Source organism: Narcine bancroftii, chromosome 6, assembly GCF_036971445.1.
Source record: "Narcine bancroftii isolate sNarBan1 chromosome 6, sNarBan1.hap1, whole genome shotgun sequence".
NCBI classification, from domain to species: Eukaryota; Metazoa; Chordata; class Chondrichthyes; order Torpediniformes; family Narcinidae; genus Narcine; species Narcine bancroftii.
Genome location: NC_091474.1, coordinates 123,364,029 through 123,384,344, shown reverse-complemented (window position 1 = coordinate 123,384,344; position 20,316 = coordinate 123,364,029). Strand labels below are relative to the sequence as shown.

Genomic DNA, 20,316 nt, shown 5'->3' with positions numbered 1-20,316 from the left:
TTCTGTAGGTGAGTTCAGTATCTGGTTGAGTGTCTGCACGTTTTTTCACTGAGGACCTGAGAACAAGTACAACCCGACAAAATTGTACAACCAGATAACAATAAATTTGACTTGACTTGTGTCCAGAGTAATATCATAATTGAATGGATTTGTCATGCTATACAAGCTTTTATGTTTATGCACATTGGATGCAGGTTGGATTTAAGATAACACCTATAAAATCTGTCAATTTCAAGCCCATAAAATCAGCCATCAAATAGCCATACATAAATACATATGTATCCACACTCAAATATAAAACACATGTACACTTGCACACATATTCATACCCAAACACATACACATAAACAACTGCTGACGCCCCAACCATGGACCTACCACTTGGTCTCAGCCATCTGAGCTCCTGAGGGCTTGAACAATGCATATACTTATGAGTTCAAAAGTTTGACCTGTGTAAAAGTCAATCCCACCATCTTTGGGCCAAAACAAGTAACAAAAAAAAAAATCAACAGTTACATGAGTATATACAGTACATATCCACAGATAAGCAATCATCTCCATAAAGAGATGTACATCTCTCACATATCTTTTTACATATTCAGTATCTATGGATACTATTCTATAACTGCATGGATCTATGCAGTTATAGAATAGTGTAGCACTTATTTATTCACATTAATAGATACACTATATCATCCACACAACCCAAACATATTTTACACACATATTAATCTGCACATAAACCAACATATTATCTATAAGCATCACCTACGGCTCCTAGAACGCTTCCACCAGCGTTGTCTCCGCTCCATCCTCAACATTCATTAGAGCGTCTTCATCCCTAACATCGAAGTACTCGAGATGGCAGAGGCCGACAGCATCGAGTCCACGCTGCTGAAGATCCAGCAGCGCTGGGTGGGTCATGTCTCCAGAATGGAGGACCATCGCCTTCCCAAGATCGTGTTATATGGCGAGCTCGCCACTGGCCACCGTGACAGAGGTGCACCGAAGAAGACGTACAAGGACTGCCTAAAGAAATCTCTTGGTGCCTGCCACATTGAACACCGCCAGTGGGCTGATATCGCCTCAAACCGTGCATCTTGGCGCCTCACAGTTCGGCGGGCAGCAACCTCCTTTGAAGAAGACTGCAGAGCCCACCTCACTGACAAAAGGCAAAGGAGGAAAAACCCAACACCTAACCCCAACCCACCAATTTTTCCCTGCAACCGCTGCAACCGTGTCTGCCTGTCCCGCATCAGACTTGTCAGCCACAAACGAGCCTGCAGCTGACGTGGACATTTTACCCCCTCCATAAATCTTCGTCTGCGAAGCCAAGCCAAAGAAAAGAAGATATAGCATCCATGTACCATTGTAAGTGTACTATTGATAAATTTAGGTATTTATGTGCATATCATAGCTTATCTGAAGAAATAGCGTCTGATAATTTTTCATCTAATGTCTTTGCAAACTGTGTGAAACGGAATGATATCACACTTCTGACTCTCTTATTCAGCTTCAAACTAAACAGCCATGTGGTCAGTTAGAATATTTAAAGAAGCAAGAAGAAATATCACCGGACTAATTTCTTTGTAAATATGTATCAACTCCATATCCTTATAGGGTGCATGCCCAGAGAACGCAAGAGAAGGTTCAATGTATATCTGAGTCTTATTTGGCCAAATTTGACTTCTCCAGTTAAATAGAAGTAGTTCAGTCAATAATATCCCTCTAACAAATCCAAAGGAAAACAGTTTCAAGCAAAAGAAGCATATTCTGTGCATTCGAATTTACTTAACAACCCCAGCAGATCAAGAGCATACATGTGAGAGATAGTAACTATAGCAAAGGCTTGCAGAGCAAAGGACATTTGTTTGAAAATAGTAGCAAAATCTGAATACTCACATAGATCTCTGAGAATGATGACTTAAGTCTTGATGAAGTTATGTTCAAACTGGATCTAGTACTGATTTTAGGAAGTGAAAGCAGGATTAACAGATAAACTAAACCTTTTTGGTTAAGATCCAGAACAAAACAATCCAAATTTTTATTTAAAATCCAAACTATTTGGGGAGATCAAGAAGTACTCTGAAAACCAATCACTTAACTAAATGTATAGTCATTTCTCATTTAAAACAAAAGAAAAATAGTTCTTATGGGAATGTGTGGACAAAATCATAGAGTTTTTCAGCATATAAAGGTATTCTTCAGTCCTACTTGTTCATGCTAAGATGTCTACTTAACGTAGTCCCATTTACTAATGTTTGCCCCTTATCTCACTAAACCACGTAAAAGAAGTTTAGACAAAACAAAAACTTTCTTTAAGAAATAGGGGGTAGCAGAATATTTGTAGTACCCTCCATTATGTTTGGGACAAAGACTTTTTCCTTTATTTGCTTCTGTGCTCCACAGTTTTAAATTTGTAATCAAACAATTCACATAATTAAAATGGACATTCCAGATTTTATTCAAGGCTATTTGTCTACAATTTGGTTTAACTATGTAAAAATAACAACACTTTATACTAAGTCCCCTTATTTCAGGGCATCATAATGTTTGGGATATTTGGCTTCACAGGTGTTTGTGAGTACTCAGGTATGTTTAATTGCTTCATTGGTGCAGGAATAAGAGAGCCAGGCTTGCTTCAAAGCTTTTGATCACTTTTGGAGTCTTTAGTTGCTATTTTCGAACACGAGGATCAGAGTAAACAATTATAAAACATTAAGAGACAGTGTCCAAATCATAGGATGAATAAAATCAACAGAAAGAGCATACTGGTGAGCCTGGTAATTGCAAAAGGACTGGTATTCCAAGAAAGACTTCCACTGCTGGTGACAAAAGACTTGCCTATCATAATGAAGAAAAATCCCCAAATATATGTCTGACAGAACAGAATCACTTTTCAGGAGGCAGGTGTGAATATGTCAACGTCTACAGTCTGCAGAAAACTTCACGTGCAGAAATATAGAGGCTACTCTGCAAAATGCAAACCATGACAAATGTGGAGGTCTTAGGATTACCAAAACCAACTGTTTGGAACATCATTAAGGTTACTGTTTTCATCTTGTTTACCAACCTTTTAATGGGTTCTTTGACTTTCATTGGCACAATCCAGGCCCTCCTAAAATGACAATTACAGATTCCAAAGGAAATCAAAAGCTTTGAAGCAAGCCTATCTCTCTTATACTTGCATCAATTAAGTAATTAAATATATCCGAGTACTTACAAACACCTGTGAAGCCAAATGTCCCCAACATTATAGTGCCCTGAAATAAGGGAGCTATGTATAAAAAGTGCTGTAATTTCTATGTGGTCAAACCAAAATGTATATAAATAGCCTTGAATAAAATCTAGAATGTGCACTTTAATTATATGTGAATTGTCTAATTGGGTATAAATTGAACGGCAAGGACTTGTGGGCCAAAATGTCCTGTTACTGTGCTTTATGTCTAAATTTAAATTAAAAAAATAATTTGTGGAGCACAGGAGCAAAAAAAGGAAAAAGTGGAAGGTATTGTATGTGAATGGACATGATTTACACTGTATATCTGTATTTTTTTTTTACTTTGATTCTGTTGGGCTAGGGAGTTGAGTAGTGAGCCTGCCTTATAATAATTATATTGACTGAATTCCTGACCATCACTACAAGACTCAACATATATACTGATTCAACACTGCCTTACAAATAAATCATTAGCTTCATACATTTTTGAAGTTGTCTTCCATCTATATTCTCAGCAGAAAGTGCACAAAGCCAGACGTCATTTGAAATGAATCAGGTGAGGTGCACAGTATATATTGTGATTTATGGTTCTGACAATCCTTTCTGTGGTTCTCCATTAAAGCCACAATTGCACACATCACTCTAAAACAGATCAATTTTCCATCACATAATGCTGAAGCACAAAGCTCTAGAGTTGAAAAAACCTTGATAAGGAATTGTTTGAAATAATAAGAGTTGTGAACATTTCAGAAGGAGTGTAGAAAAAAAGTGAGGGAATAAAGCCAGAGTAAAGATATTTTAAATACAACCTTCAAAATTGTAGTTATTGAACTAAGCTTACCACAAATATCTTAACAGTGAAAATGAGATATTCCTCATATCATCTTACAGCAATGAAAATTGTTTAAAATGCTGCTATTTAATAGACAATTGATGAAGCTTGATATAGGTAGATAGTCATCCATTCTGGATCCAAGGAAGACAATTGAAAATCTTCTTAAAAGTAACAGAGGGCCATAAAGAAATAAATTATTTGCAAAAAGTAGTCATAAAGGATTATGCAAAGATACAGCACTCAAGCATCAGAAATCAATCTTAATAATGACAACTGTATAACTCAAACTGCCTCAATATTTTAGTACTTGCACAGTTCTAGTTGGAGACATTCACAGAATTATTGGGATTTGAGTTGATATCTTTACCAATGGTTAACAATTCTGAACATCTGTTTTACTTACAGTAGATGCACTCAAGAGTTCTATTTTAAAAATTATTTTGCAATTATTTGCCATGAATTCAAAGCCGTACAGAACAAAACAAAATTATGTGACTTGTAGAATGTCAAATAAGCCATTGGGGTATTCATATGATATTAAAATTCAATAAAAGTTGTTCTTGTCAACTTAAAGTTGTATAATTCAAATCAAATTCTCTGCCCTTGCATTGTATAACCCTCCAATGAAATTGCCAGGAGCAGGGGACAGAGCCTGCTGAACAGTGACTCACTGAACCAAGAGAGCCAACAGAATTCTTAATTTACAAATATTAATGAATAGTGCACAATCCTTGCTGTTGAACCATAGAATACCATAGCACAGAAATAGGCCCTTCAGTCCATCTTGTCCATGCCAAACTATACTGTACCTGCAGGAAGATCATTAGAGGACAGACAACACCTGGCTGGATGTCAATCAGTTGACCTGAATGGACCAAACCCCACCCGGTCGGCTGCCAATCAGCCGCCTGAAATATGACCACATCCGGCCCCTCTCGCGGTCAGTCACTCAGAGCAAGGCACAACTAGCCACAACAAAGACTTTAAGCCGAATAAAGCCTGTTGTTCAGTCTTTGAATCTTGTGTCTGCTTACTGTCACTACAGTGCTTCACAATTTATTCAGCTTAAATTTAACCTGCTATGGAGAAGCTCCTAAGTACAAGGAGCCTCAAAATCAACCCTCATCACCCGGAAGCACAAGAATTCATCGAAATCTGGAGGCACATGATCGAGGCACTCATCGAGGCACACCCCAACATCCTAGACTCCGACAGGAGTAAACTCATACTCCTCTGCTCGAAGTCGGGTTCCCGAGCCTTCCAGGCACTCAAAGACTGCTCTGAATACTCAGAAGGTGATGTACAAGCCCCCAATGAACGCAGTCTACATCAGGTACCTCCTGAGTATTTGTGCCCAACAACCAGGGGAGACAGCCAAATCCTACCTATGAGCCCTGCGTGAGTTGGCTTGGCCGTGTCTGGCACAACCTGGGGTAAGCGAAAAGGAGATCAAGAGGTTGATCAGGGATGCCTGAGTTCGAGGCCTGCGCTCGAGAACCGTCCGACAGAAGCTGCCAGAGGACAATACTGTGGAGGTAGTCCGATCCCTGGAAGCAGCAGCCCTCCACACTTAACCCTTCAACTCCTGACTCCTTCAGGCCTCCACATGTACAGCCCAGACCACAGCCGTAACCCGAAACCAGCTAGTAGATGAGAGCATCGCTGCCGCAGGCCCCCCGCACCTGTGTAAGTATTGTGGGTCCCGGTGTGGGTCAGATCGACGATCGCGCCAAAACTGCCCGGCCAGAAATCAGTACTTCTCAAAGTGTAGCAAGAAAGGCCATTTTGCAAAAGTATGCCTTTCTAAATCTGCCGGCAGCTCAGCGGCCCTCTACGACCAACCCCCCTTCTACCTGGGCCCCGCCACACACAAGTGCCGGGCAGCGCCATTGCCCCCGCAACTACTTCCGTTCTCCCTGGCCTCAGCAGCCCCACTTCTGGCGCTGCTGGGAACGACCGCCACGTGCTCACCACAAGTGCCACACCACCACAGCCATGCCAGCCCTGGACTACAATGATGTCGCTTCCGCCTCCCAGAATGACGTCACTTCTGCCTCCCGGGATGACATCCCCATTACCAACGGCCAATGCAATGACGTCATCTCCTTCAATGGACGACGTGATGATGTTACTTCCTCCTGCACGAACGATGTGATCGATGGGCAAGGCCAGCCATGCCGCCGCCACGCACCATCACGCAGTGCCGCCATCTTGTGCTGGGTGGGCGATGGCACCACCGCCACCCGGGCCTACCTTACCTGCACTAATGACTTTTACTCGCACTAACGATAATGTGGTCAACACGGGTGCCAACCAGACCACCCTACCGATGCACCCCATACCTGCAGATGCCATGGGTCACCACTCACCGCACCCCATACCTACGGAGGACGCCGACAGCCGCCACTCACCTCAACCGTCGGGGAGCAGCGACTCGGACCTCAAGATGGTCCTAGCGGCCACCACACTGATGAGAGACATTCCACACGGCCTCGGGTGCTCCATGATTGATGTCACTGTCAACGGTCAGATAACAAAATGCCTACTCGACAGCGGCAGCACAAGAGCTTCATACACCCAAAGTGGCCTGAATCTTGAGTCAAAATCTACCCCACCACCTTGGCTATTGCCTTCACCACTCAGGACTGTTCTATAAATAACCTTGGGTGCTGCTCCATTGATCTGACTGTGGGGGTGGGGGGGGAAGACATACAACAGATTCAGGCTCCTGGTCATGCCCAAACTCTGTGCCCCAGTCCTCCTGGGCTTGCTACCTGCAGACCCACCCTTGACTTCGGTGGGTCCCTAACCCCGCTCACGCTCCACAGCACACCGTCCAACCAGCCCCAGCCAACCTGCGGACTCTCCACACTGCGCATCACCCCTCCCGCCCTCTTCTCCTAGCTCACGGCAGACTGCAAACTGATAGCCGCCAGAAGAAGGTGCTATTGCGCATTTGACAGAGAATTCATTAAGGCGGAGGTAAAACAGCTTCTGGTGGAGGGTGTCATAGAACACAGCATTGAGCCCAAGTTCTGGTGGTCAAAGGAGGCAGCAAACCAAGAATGATCATAGACTACAGTCAGACCATTGAATGGTCATAGACTACAGTCAGACCATTAACCAATACACCCACTGGACGCCTACCCCTTACCCAGGATAGCCGACATGGTCAATGAGATAGCCTGTTACAGGGTCTTTTCCACAATCAACCTGGTCGGCCTATCATCAGCTCCCAATGAAGGGACAAGCACTTCACCGCCTTCAAGGCAGATGGGCGCCTCTACCAGTTCCACCGAGTTCCATTTGGGGTCACTTATGGGGTCTCCGTCTTCCAGCGGGAGATGGAACACATGGTAGACCGGCACAAACTAAAATCGACCTTCTCATACCTGGATAATGTCACCATCTGCAGCCATGACTAGCAGGACCACAATGCCAAACTGGAGAGATTTCTCTGGACGGCCGAGGAGCTGAACCTCACTTAAAATAAAGAGAAGTGTGTGTTCAGTACCACCCGCCTCGCCATCCTGAGGTACATCGTGGCACATGGTGTCATTGACCTGGATCCAGAATGGATGCGCCCTTTAATGGAGTTGCTCCTTCCCCATACGTTCAAGGCCCTCCGCAAGTGCCTTGGCCTTTTACTCCCAGTGGATTCCTCGCTTCTCAGACAAGTTCCGCCCATTGGCCCAGGCCACAACCTTTCCCCTTCCACCTGAGGCACAGACAGCCTTCACTCACATCAGGCAGGACATCGCGGATGCCACGATGAATGCTGTGGACAAAGACTCCCCCTTCCAGGTGGAAAGTGATGTCTCTGATATGGCCCTCGCTGCTACCCTCAACCAGGAGGGGTGCCTTCTTTTTCAAAAACCTTCCACGGTTCCGAGCTAGGGCACTCCACCATTGAAAAGGAGGCCCAGGCGATTGTGGAAGCGGTCCACCACTGGAGCCACTACCTGGCAGGCAGGAGATTCACTCTCCTCACCGACCAGTGTGCAGTGGTGAACATGTTCAGCACCACCCACAAAAACAAGATCAAATACAACAAGATCTTGCGCTGGAGAGTCGAGCTAGCAACGTTCAGCTACGACATCCAGTACTGACCAGGGAAGTTCAATGACTCCCCCAACTCCCTATCCCGGACTTCTGCCTTGGCTCAGGAAGACCAGCTGCAGGAACTCCATAAATCCCTCTGCCACCTGGGTGTTACAGGCCTCTACCATTTCATCAAGTCCCAGAACCTCCCATACACTGTCCAGGAAGTCCGGACCATGACTGAGGAATGCCAGATCTGCATGGAATGTGAGCCCTGCTTCTTTCGCCCACCATAGGCCCAAATCATGAAGGCCACCTGGCCCTTCGAATGCCTAAGTATTGACTTCAAGGGCCCCCTGCCTTCCACAATCCAGAACATCTACTTCCTCGCAGTGATAGACGAATACTCCCATGCCCAGACACCTTCACAGCCACCGTCATTAGGACACTGACATGGATTTTCACTCTGTTCAGCTACCCCATGTTCATCCACAGCGACTGGGGGTCCAGCTTCATGAGTGAGGACCTGCGCAAGTACCTGACAGCAAGGGGCATCGCAACTAGTCGCACAACTAGTTACAACCCAAGGAGCAATGAGCAGGTGGAGCCCGAAAAGGGAGTAATCTGGAAGGCAGTCCCCCTGGCCCTTAAGTCAAAGGGGTGGTCCATGGACTACTGGCAGGATGCTCTCCGCGAGGCGCTCCATGCCATCAGGTTGCTCCTGTACATGGTTACCAATGAGACCCCTCACGAACGCCTATTCTCGTTCCCTAGGAAATCGGCGACTGAAATCTCCCTCCCAGCATGGCTCGCGTCCCCGGGACTGGTGCTCCTGCGTAAACACGCATGGGCCCACAAAGCTGACCCCCAGTCGAGCAGGTGTTCCTGCTACATGCAAACCATAACTACGCCTACGTCAGGAAACCCAGTGGCAGGGAGGACACCATCTCAACCAGGGTCCTAGCACCAACAGCCCATACTACCCCAGGTCCACGCCGGTCTGATGCACCGCCCCTGCCCTGGACATCCGTGGGACACCCAGAACCACGTCGGTTTGTCACGTTTTCCCCACCTTGGGCACCCTGTACACACTCAAACCATGGGGGACGACCCCTCTACCCCTCCCCTCCAATGGCTCACACACGTTCTGACTCTGGCTGCCCCAGCCACCCCACCACGGTGTGCCATGCCAGCTGCTCTGGCACCCGCCCCAGCCACCCCCGACTAGCCCCTGCGCACCCTCGCTGACCTTTGACCAAGAGCCAACCCTGCGATGGTCACAGAGACTCCAACGGCCGCCGGACCATCTGAACTTGTAAATAGGTTGGGTCCTGTGGAAGATTGTCATATAACCTTCCCCCACCTCCCCCCCCCATCCGGGACAATTTTAAAGAAGGGGGTGAATGTGGTGATAAACCACTAGCCTACTGAAGGGGGCGACCACTGTATCTGCAGGAAGATCACTAGAGGACAGGCAACACCTGGCCGGCTGTCAATCAGTCAACCTGAATGGACCAAATCCCACCCAGTCGGCTGCCAATCACTCAGAGCAAGGCACAGCTAGCCACAGCAGAGACTTTAAGCTGAATAAAGCGTTGTTTCAGTCTTTGAATCTTGTGTCTGTTTACTGTCACTACAGTTCATCACAGTTATGCTATTAATAGTTTAATAAAAATGATTATTTTGAATTTACCACTGTTGAATCTTCCATTGCTGTTCCTTTGTTAGTACTAATAAAATTTTATTAGTTTGTAACGGGGTGGAGGGGAAAGTAGTTGATGACAATGCATGGAGAATTTTAAAAAATAAGATCTATTTAGGATTAATGGAATGGGTGATTGATGCAGTTTTGGTTTGCCAAAGGGCCTCTTTCTGCACCTCTCTATAAGGCAACATTTCCATGCATGATTGAGGAAATATTAAGAAGGAAGAACTCAGTTGGTTAGGCAGCATCCATGGGTAGAAATGGTCAATAAACATTCAGAGACAGGACACTTTGTTCGAGGCTGGTCTCAGGTCCCAACCCAAAATGTTGACTGACAATAATAATTAGCCTACACGTGTTCCTGTTTTAAATATTCTCAGTTAGCTTGCCCATTTCCTATTGAAGCAGCATTGCCTTCTCATCGCTACTCTCATTCCAACTTAGTTTTGCATCATTTCTTCAAATTGCTAGCATCTTTACTGAAGCACAGGTAACTTAATTTCTTTGCAGCTATTACTAATCAGTATTATCCCAGTCATGTTATTGAAAAAATATATTCTTTTCAGGCTGACGGTCCGCACACACTTAGGACTAAAGAGAACACATTTTGAATAAAGCCATTGTATTTACCATTCTCAGAATTAAACTTCAAATTCCAAGAAAACAAATTCCAAGAATTTAAAGGAGATAAGTGCCCATGTAGCTCCTGTCTATTGAAGAAAAGCTGTTGCCCACTCCAATCTAATCAGTATTTATCTTCAGTAGACATCAATACAATTTGCATTTATTTGGCCACTAAAGTTACCTCGCAAAATCTCTCAATGGTGAGAATCATAGTTGAGCAATAAAGCCAGTGACTCATATTTCAATAATTAAATTTTAGATTGTGGAATTATTTTTTCTGGACTTGGGAGATTTGTTAATTAAAAAAATTATTTGAGTTGCATTTCAAGGGCATCGGTTCCCTTCCAGTAAGTTTCTAAGTGGTAAACAGCAAGCTGTATGCTCATGTAGGATACAGGTCTGAAGCCACAGAGCTCTCATTTTCTTGTAAATGAAAACATTGTACAATTGACCGGGTGGGAACCTTGCATGAACATTTACTATTTTGCATTTACAGGACCAGTTAAGACCAGTTGGATTACAACCAGAAACATTCCTAGTTTTCTAGTTCTTTAAAAGTTCAAGGATAATTATTTACTGTTCTAATTAATAATTTTTAATACTTTTGTGACCTAGATCATTTATTTGAAAAAGTATATTAAGAAGTCTAATAACTTGGCATCAACCATTTAAACTCTTGTCCATTAATCATATTATTTCTGTGCATATATGGAAATAGATTCAGCACAGTATTTTAAAAGGAAATCCACTTCTATCTGGATAATGATCTATGTATAATTACAAATGGAGAGGGGAATGGCAAATTAACCTTTTAAAAGTTTTGTGAATTTCTTGGAATTTCTTCTTACAAATATTCTAGGACTCAGACAATACTACAATGAACCCACTGCTCAGAGCTACATTTACCTTCCATGTTAAATGTTCTCTTCTTTTGTACTCTGCCCTGCCACATCAGGTGCAATACTGTGTGGTTAAAAACACAGAAATATTGGAGGGACTCTGCAAGTCTTGCAGTATCCATACATTTACCTTCTATGGACACTGTCAGACCCACTGTGTTCCTGGAGCATTTCTGTGGTTTTACTGCAATCACAGCATCTGCAGACTTTTGTGTTTCACTCGCGATACCCTGTGGATCATCAGAGCAAACTATATTTTATTAATGGTTCAAACCACTTGCAGTGTTTGCAGTATATTTCATCAATAATCAGACACAATTGAAAAAGATCTTTAATATGCATTTTTAAAAATTTCTTTATTCCCTCAGAAAAAGCATTTAACTCAAGCATTCAATGTACTGCAATTTATTATGTACAGTAAAACCCAATTTCTTGAGATTGCATGTTGCGTGATTGGCAAACTAACAGTGAGGCACACCAATTTTAAACTTGTGTATTTTTTTTAACCACTTTATTTTCCGCGATTTTTTTTGCTGGTTGCTTGAATTCCAGATAACAGGGCTCTTACTGTATAAAATGGATATCAATCCAGTGATTTCTTCAGTAGTGTCCAACTACAGTTCACCAACACTGACATTTTTTGCTAAGCAGCTCAGCCAGTTGAAGAATGCACTGTCTTTGTTCCAAATGGATTCACTCTTTCAGTCTTCATCGCAGCTTCTCTCTGTTTCAGGGACTTGCCATGGTTGGCTCTCAAAGAGTGGGCAGGCTGAGAAGAAGGTCAGCAGCAGAGAACACAACAAAAGATGTAGTTATTATTTTCTCCCCATGGAGTGTGCTATTCCCTTCATCTTCAAATCTTAAGTAAATGTTTGTAGGAGTCTTCACCTGCCCTTGAGAATAACACTGCTTCTGAGTAATTGATCTTCTAAGGATAGCAGACATATTTAACTGATTTTTTTTAAAAAAATTCTCATTGCATGTGGGTATTGCCCATGTTTAAATATCTTTACCTTGTGACTTAGAATGTGAAAAACTAAAATTATACAATGTTTCACATTTTTATGGTTCTGATTCTGAGGCTGATTTTAAAATATTTTTGTGTGCACTTTTTTAAACATTGCCTTAGCTTTTCATTCATTAAAAAAAATTATTGGTGTATATGAATGTTTGCACACGATGTTGTGACTTGTTCAAGACAATAAATTCCAATTCTGACATGCATAACATTTCATGGGGAATAAATAAGGGCAAACTTGCATAGGTTCATAAATTCATGAAAGCCACCTAACTCTAAGACAACACTAACCAAATGATGATCCTTAATCCTGTGCATTGTGGTGCTGTATCATTAATCAAATAAACTATTCCGCAGGATCTGTGTTACCAAATTATTTATGATAAATACTGTTGACAAAATTGTACATTTTTCCTTCCACATGCACAGTAGGAACCTTGCTATATGGATGTGAGATGTGGTGTCCATATCAGAGTCACTTATGTTAGCGTGACCAACCACATCACCAATGTTTTCTAATGAAGATCACCTGACGAGACAAGGTCTCTAACTTTGAAGTTCTTTCTCGAGCCAGAATGCCACCAATTTCAACCTTGGTGATGTCAGCCCAACTGCACTGGGCAGGACATATTGTCAGAATGCCTGACAGAAGACTGCCCAAGGACATTTTGTATGGCCAATTGTCCAATGGTACCCGAAAACGAGGGGACCAGTGACTATGGTACAAGGATGTTCTGCACAGGAGCTTCAAGAAAGCTGACATTGCCCCATCAACATGGGAAGATCTGGCTCAAGATCACTCACAGTGGAGGGATGACATCAGAAAAGGTGTGGGCGCTGCTGAGAACAAGCTCAAAGAGGCAGCAGAGGAAGGGCATAGGAAGCACCTGCTGCACTTCCAGGCCTCACCTGCCAAGTATGTGGCAAGCAGTGCCTGTACAGCCACTCCAGGATGCACATATCAAATTCCACAAATTGACTGAAAGGAACCATCATCATTCTATAGGAACGATATCCAGAAGTTTGTGTGTGTGTGTATGTGTGTTGAATTTCAGGATCCTTTTAAAATGAAGTTCAGAAGTAATTATGAAGCACTTGTAAACATTATATTTTCAGATCTCTTTCAACTCACAATTAATTGATGAGCCGTCTTTCTCAGAGCTATTCTTCAAACAGCAGTAACCATTTTCTGGGCATAAATGAGATGTGGTCTTACTTATTTAAAAGCCAATTATGTTGCATCTCCTGTGAATAGGAGGGTCAAGTCTTTTTTATTTTTCAGTTTTCTTCTTAAGAGTCACGGAGGTTCCTTCCACGATGAGACTGTACTCTTTATTTTCAGGGAGTGATTTTCCTTTTGAAATCCATTTATTTACTGTATTCCCATTTTATTAGGATTAACACATAACAGCACCTATTCAGGTTACCATAATTCAGTGCTTCTCAACCTTTTTCTTTTGACTCACACACCACTTTAAGTAATCCTAATGCCATAAGTGCTCTGTGATTAGTAAGGGATTGCTTAAGGCTGTATGTGAGTGGGAAAGGAAGGTTGGGAATCACTGCTCTAGACCCAATTGTTATTGAAATATTTTGCTTGAGAAAAATTATCATTGGCCCATTTCCTTTGGAGTAATGAAACCGTGCACATATTGAGTCAATTAGGTATGATTAAAACAGTGGTTTTCAAACTTTTTCTTTTGTGACAGAGTATATAGAAATGTTTTTGGGAGATAAATTGGGAAAGATTTGTTTACCTCCCAAAAATTGGGAAAGATTTGTTAGAGTAGGTCACATGCAAACACTTTAAAACAGATCTTATTTGAAATACTGGAGCCATGCTAGAAACAGTGGCTTCTCACACCTTTTTACAAGAGCTTTGAAGAGTGCTCAAAAGACTTCACCTATGGGTTATTATTTATCAAGGCACAGATGAAAGAGCAGGCTGGAGCCACTGCTGTCTGAAAGGAGAATTTGCTGTTGTAAGAGGGTCATGTGATTTTGTAAGCAGAGAGTCAACCAGGCTTTCTTTCTGTGTGTGTGTGTGTGTGTGTGTGTGTGTGTGTGTGTGTGTGTGTGTGTGTGTGTGTGTGTGAGGGAGAGAGAGAGAAGCAGAGATCACTTGACAGTGTCAGCCAGTAGAAGTTGCTGGGACTGAAACAAGACAAGATGGCAAGCTTTTGGAAGACAGCCTGGTCGAAGCTCTTGTGGTTCATGCAAGAGGAGAGGGCTGGCTGTCTAATGTTTCACTTGAAATAAGAGAAACAAAAATGAACTCTGTGATGACCTGAAAGAAAGAAGTTATCATCTGGAGAACCCTGATGGGGAAATTTTTGTCAGGAAGACAGAGGTGACTGATGGAAGTACATCAGTTGTGGATGTCCTGGAATAACACATCTCTCTTTGAAAACCAACAAGAACTTTCCTGAGCGGTAACCATTTACCTTCCAAGCACCAAAGCCTGGTGAACTTTATAAATGTTATATTCTGTGCACAGTATAAGAATTGCCTGCAACCAGTGAACTTGGAGGAATGAGGTGAGAATGGACGGTGAACCAAAGAACTTTTCTGAACTTACACACACATTACGTACACATGTACTTAGAATTAGAAGGGGGTTAAGTTAGGTTAGGTTAAGTTAATAATAGAATACTTAAAGTTTGATTCTGTTTTCAGTTTAAAGATAATTAAAAGCAACTTTTGTTTAAGTAACCATTTGTCTTGGTGAATATCTACTGCTGATGGGTTTATGGGTCCTCTGGGCTCATTACATTTTCCACCCACATAGCACCTTAAGCAATCCCTTACTAATCACAGAGCAACCATTGCATAGGGAATACCTAAAGTGGTATGTGAGCAGAAAGAAAAAGGTTGAGAACCACTGTTGCAATTCAACCATGCCTTTCACAATATTTCAACTCCTGCGTGTGTCACCGGGTCTTGACTTCTGAACTGATTCAAAAATGTCTGAATTTGATAATATATCTCTCTTTGATTACAATGATTCTCTGTAACCTGTGTGTGACCCTGTACCATCCCACAATTCCCTTACCAGAAATACATTTAAATCTATAACTTTCTTTACTGACATTTTATATGAAATATACCTTAACATTAACCTAAATATTAATATTAACACAGATCCATTACAATATACATTTTAGTTTGACCATGTAGAAATTACAGCACTTTTTATACATAGTCCCCTCATATCAGGGAGCCAAATATTTGGGAAATAGCAATAGTATGTATATTAAGGAGGTCATGTTTAGTACTTTGTTGCATATCTCTTACATGCAATGACTGCTTGAAATCTGTGATTCATAGACATCACCCCGTGCTGAGTATCTTCTCTAGTGATGCTCTGTCAGGCCTCCACTGCAGCCATCTTCAGCTCCTGCTTGGTTTAAAGGCTTGTCCCTTAGGTTTTCTCATCAGTAAATGGAAGGCATGCTCAATTTGATTTTGATCAGATGACTGACTTGGCCATTCAAGAATTTTCCAGTTTTTAACATTGATAAACTCCTTTGTAGTTTTAACTGTATGTATCACTGTCTTGCTGAAGGATGAAGCGCTGTCCAATAAGTTTGGAGACATTTGCTTAAACTGAAGCAGATAAGTTGCTTCCATACACCTCATAATTCATTTTGCTACTGTTATGAGAAGTTACATCAGTGGTTTTAAAACTTTTTCTTTACACTCACAATCCACCCTGAAGTAATCCCTATGCCATCAATGCTCTGTGATTAGTAAGGGATTAGATAAGGTGGAGGAGAGCAGCAGTGGCCCCCGGCCCCGGTCCGGGCAGAGGGTAGGCGGCGGTGGCCCTGATCCGGGCAGGAGCAAGTGGGAGGCGGCGGCCCCGGCCTCAGTCGAGTGAGGCAGGCGGAGGCCCCGGTCCGGGCAGAGAGTTGGAGGTGGCGGCCCCGGTACGGGCACAGGGAGAGCAGCGGCAGCCCCGGCCCCGGCAGAGGGTAGGCGGCGGCGGCCCCAATCCGGGCAGGAGCAAGGGGGAGGCGGCAGCCCCGGCCTCGGTCGAGTGAGGCAGGCGGAGGCCCCGGTCCGGGCAGAGAGTTGGAGGCGGCAGCCCCAGTCCGGGCACAGGGAGAGCAGCGGCGGCCCCGGCCCCGGTCCGGGCAGAGGGTAGGCGGCGGCGGCCCCGATCCGGGCGGAGCAAGGGTGAGGCGGCGGCCCCGGCCTCGGCCGAGTGAGGCAGGAAGAGGCCCCGGTCCGGGCAGAGAGTTGGAAGCGGCGGCCCCGGTCCGGGCACAGGGAGAGCAGCGGCGGCCCCGGCCCCGGTCTGGGCAGAGGGTAGGCGGCGGCAGCCCCGATCCAGGCAGGAGCAAGGGGGAGGCGGCGGCCCCGGCCTCGGTCGAGTGAGGCAGGCGGAGGCCCCGGTCCGGGCAAAAAGTAGGAGGCGGCGGCCCCAGTCCGGGCACAGGGAGAGCAGCGGCGGCCTCGGCCACGGTCCGGCCAGTATGGACCAACCTAGGAGGGGAGGCAGGCCCCTCCAGTCCGGGTAAGAAACCTGCATAGGAGAAGGCCACTCCGATATAAAACCTACGACCCAAGGACCTCGCTGCCACGTCCCAGCTTGCTTGGCCACGGCACACGAAACATGGGTGTAAAGGGTGGGGCCAGTACTGCGCGCACTGCACTCCACCTAAAAGTTCCTTTGCGCAGGCCCGAGGACAGGTCCACGTCCTCCCCCTCCACATCCTCCCCCTCCATGTCCTCCCCCTCAAAAGATGCTCACAAACTCAAGCTAGCATGCTGGAACATCAGAACCATGTTAGACAAGGCTGACAGCCACCGACCTGAACGTCAGTCTGCCCTCATTGCACATGAACTCCTCAGACTTGACATCGACATAGTCGCTCTCAGTGAAGTCCGCCTGGCAGATGTAGGCAACCTCCAAGAACGCGACGCAGGCTACACACTCTACTGGTCTGGCAAGCCTTTGGATGAACGACGCCTATCTGGTGTAGGCTTCATGGTCAAGAACTCCATTGCCTCCAAACTCGAAAACCTCCCGACAGGCCACTCGGACCGGATCATGTCCATGCAACTCCCCCTTCAAAACAAGCGTGGCATCACCCTCATCAGTGTCTATGCTCCAACCCTCCAGGCAGAACCAGCAGAAAAGGACAAGTTCTACACTGACCTGCGCAACCTCATTCAACGCACCCCTACAGACGACAAGGTTGTCATCCTTGGCGACTTCAACGCACGCGTCGGCAAAGACTCAGAAACCTGGCCAGGAATCCTTGGCAAGCATGGTGTCGGCAAGTGCAACGACAATGGGCGCCTCCTGTTGGAGCTCTGCGCAGAACAGCGGCTTGTCATTACAAACACCCTTTTTCAGCAGAGGGACAGCCTGAAGACTACCAGGATGCATCCCTGATCCAAACACTGGCCCCTCCTGGACTACGTCCTGGTGCGAGAAAGAGTCAAACGAGATGTGCTCCACACCAGGGTCATGCCCAGTGCGGAATGCCACACTGACCACCGGCTGGTTCGCTGCAAGCTCAATCTTCACTTCAAGCCAAAGCCCAGGAACAGTAAAGCCCCCAGAAAGAGGTTCAATGTTGGAAACCAGCAGTTAGACGAAGTGAAAGGAAACTTCCAGGCAAACCTCAAAGCAAAGCTCGACGATGCAAACCGCCTCACGGACTCGTCCCCTGAAACCCTCTGGGATCAGCTGAAGACTACCATACTGCAATCCACTGAAGAGGTACTGGGCTTTTCCTCCAGGAAAAACAAGGACTGGTTCGACGATAACAGCCAGGAAATCCAGGAGTTGCTGGCAAAGAAGCGAGCTGCCCACCAGGCTCACCTTACAAAGCCGTCCTGTCCAGAGAAGAAACAAGCCTTCCGCCGCGCATGCAGCCATCTTCAGCGCAAACTCCGGGAGATCCAAAATGAGTGGTGGACTAGCCTCGCCAAGTGAACCCAGCTCAGCGCGGACATTGGCGACTTCAGGGATTTCTAAGAGGCTCTAAAGGCAGTGTACGGCCCCTCACCCCAAGTCCAAAGCCCGCTGCGCAGCTCAGACGGCAAAGTCCTCCTCAGCGACAAGATCTCCATCCTCAACCGATGGTCAGAACACTTCCAATCTCTTTTCAGTGCCAACCGCTCAGTCCAAGATTCCGCCCTGCTCCAGCTCCCTCAATAAGGCTAGAGCTGGATGAGGTCCTCATCCAGGATGAGACATATAAGGCAATTGAACAACTGAAAAGTGGTAAAGCAGCAGGTATGGATGGAATCCCCCCAGAGGTCTGGAAGGCTGGCGGCAAAACTCTGCATGTCAAACTGCATGAGTTTTTCAAGCTTTGTTGGGACCAAGGAAAACTGCCTCAGGACCTTCGTGATGCCATCATCATCACCCTGTACAAAAACAAAGGAGAGAAATCAGACTGCTCAAACTACAGGGGAATCACGCTGCTCTCCATTGCAGGCAAAATCTTCGCTAGGATTCTCCTAAATAGAATAATACCTAGTGTCGCCGAGAGTATTCTCCCAGAATCACAGTGCGGCTTTCGCGCAAACAGAGGAACTACTGACATGGTCTTTGCCCTCAGACAGCTCCAAGAAAAGTGCAGAGAAAAAAACAAAGGACTCTACATCACCTTTGTTGACCTCACCAAAGCCTTCGACACCGTGAGCAGGAAAGGGCTTTGGCAAATACTAGAGCGCATCGGATGCCCCCCAAAATTCCTAAACATGGTTATCCAACTGCACGAAAACCAACAAGGTCAGGTCAGATACAGCAATGAGCTCTCTGAACCCTTCTCCATTAACAATGGCGTGAAGCAAGGCTGTGTTCTCGCAACAACCCTCATTTCAATCTTCTTCAGCGTGATGCTGAACCAAGCCATGAAAGATGTCAACAATGAAGACGCTGTTTACATCCGGTACCGCACGGATGGCAGTCTCTTCAATCTGAGGCGCCTGCAAGCTCACACCAAGACACAAGAGAAACTTGTCCGTGAACTACTCTATGCAGACGATGCCGCTTTAGTTGCCCATTCAGAGCCAGCTCTTCAGCGCTTGACGTCCTGTTTTGCGGAAACTGCCAAAATGTTTGGCCTGGAAGTCAGCATGAAGAAAACGGAGGTCCTCCATCAGCCAGCTCCCCACCATGACTACCAGCCCCCCCACATCTCCATCGGGCACACAAAACTCAAAACGGTCAACCAGTTTACCTATCGCGGCTGCACCATTTCATCAGATGCAAGGATCGACAACGAGATAGACAACAGACTCGCCAAGGCAAATAGCGCCTTTGGAAGACTACACAAAAGAGTCTGGAAAAACAACCAACTGAAAAACCTCACAAAGATAAGCGTATACAGAGCCGTTGTCATACCCACACTCCTGTTCGGTTCCGAATCATGGGTCCTCTACCGGCATCACCTACGGCTCCTAGAATGCTTCCACCAGCGTTCTCTCCGCTCCATTCTCAACATTCATTGGAGCGCCTTCATCCCTAACATCGAAGTACTCAAGATGGCAGAGGCCGACAGCATCGAGTCCACGCTGCTGAAGATCCAGCTGCGCTGGGTGGGTCACGTCTCCAGAATGGAGGACCATCGCCTTCCCAAGATCGTGTTATATGGCGAGCTCTCCACTGGCCACCGTGACAGAGGTGCACCAAAGAAGAGGTACAAGGACTGCCTAAAGAAATCTCTTGGTGCCTGCCACATTGAACACCGCCAGTGGGCTGATATCGCCTCAAACCGTGCATCTTGGCGCCTCACAGTTTGGCGGGCAGCAACCTCCTTTGAAGAAGACCGCAGAGCCCACCTCACTGACAAAAGACAAAGGAGGAAAAACCCAACACCCAACCCCAACCAACCAATTTTCCCCTGCAACCACTGCAACCGTGTCTGCCTGCCCCGCATCGGACTTGTCAGCCACATTCGAGCCTGCAGCTCACGTGGACATTTACCCCCTTTATAAATCTTCGTCCGC

At 45.5% G+C, this 20,316-nt stretch overlaps 1 protein-coding gene across 9 annotated transcripts in view; it reads right to left on the bottom strand.

The window, feature by feature from the left end:
- The window catches only part of fbxo16 (F-box protein 16), a 164,146-nt gene that overhangs the window by 39,597 nt on the left and 104,233 nt on the right, over positions 1–20,316 (bottom strand). The window contains exon 11 of one of the 9 annotated variants that reach the window (XM_069885921.1): positions 11,655–12,093. The exons of the other annotated variants lie outside the window; for them this stretch is intronic. Coding sequence (XP_069742022.1) covers positions 12,026–12,093 — 68 coding nt within the window. The 3' untranslated portion in view covers positions 11,655–12,025. Of the gene's footprint in view, positions 1–11,654; positions 12,094–20,316 lie in introns of those variants that run through there. 9 annotated transcript variants of the gene reach the window in all.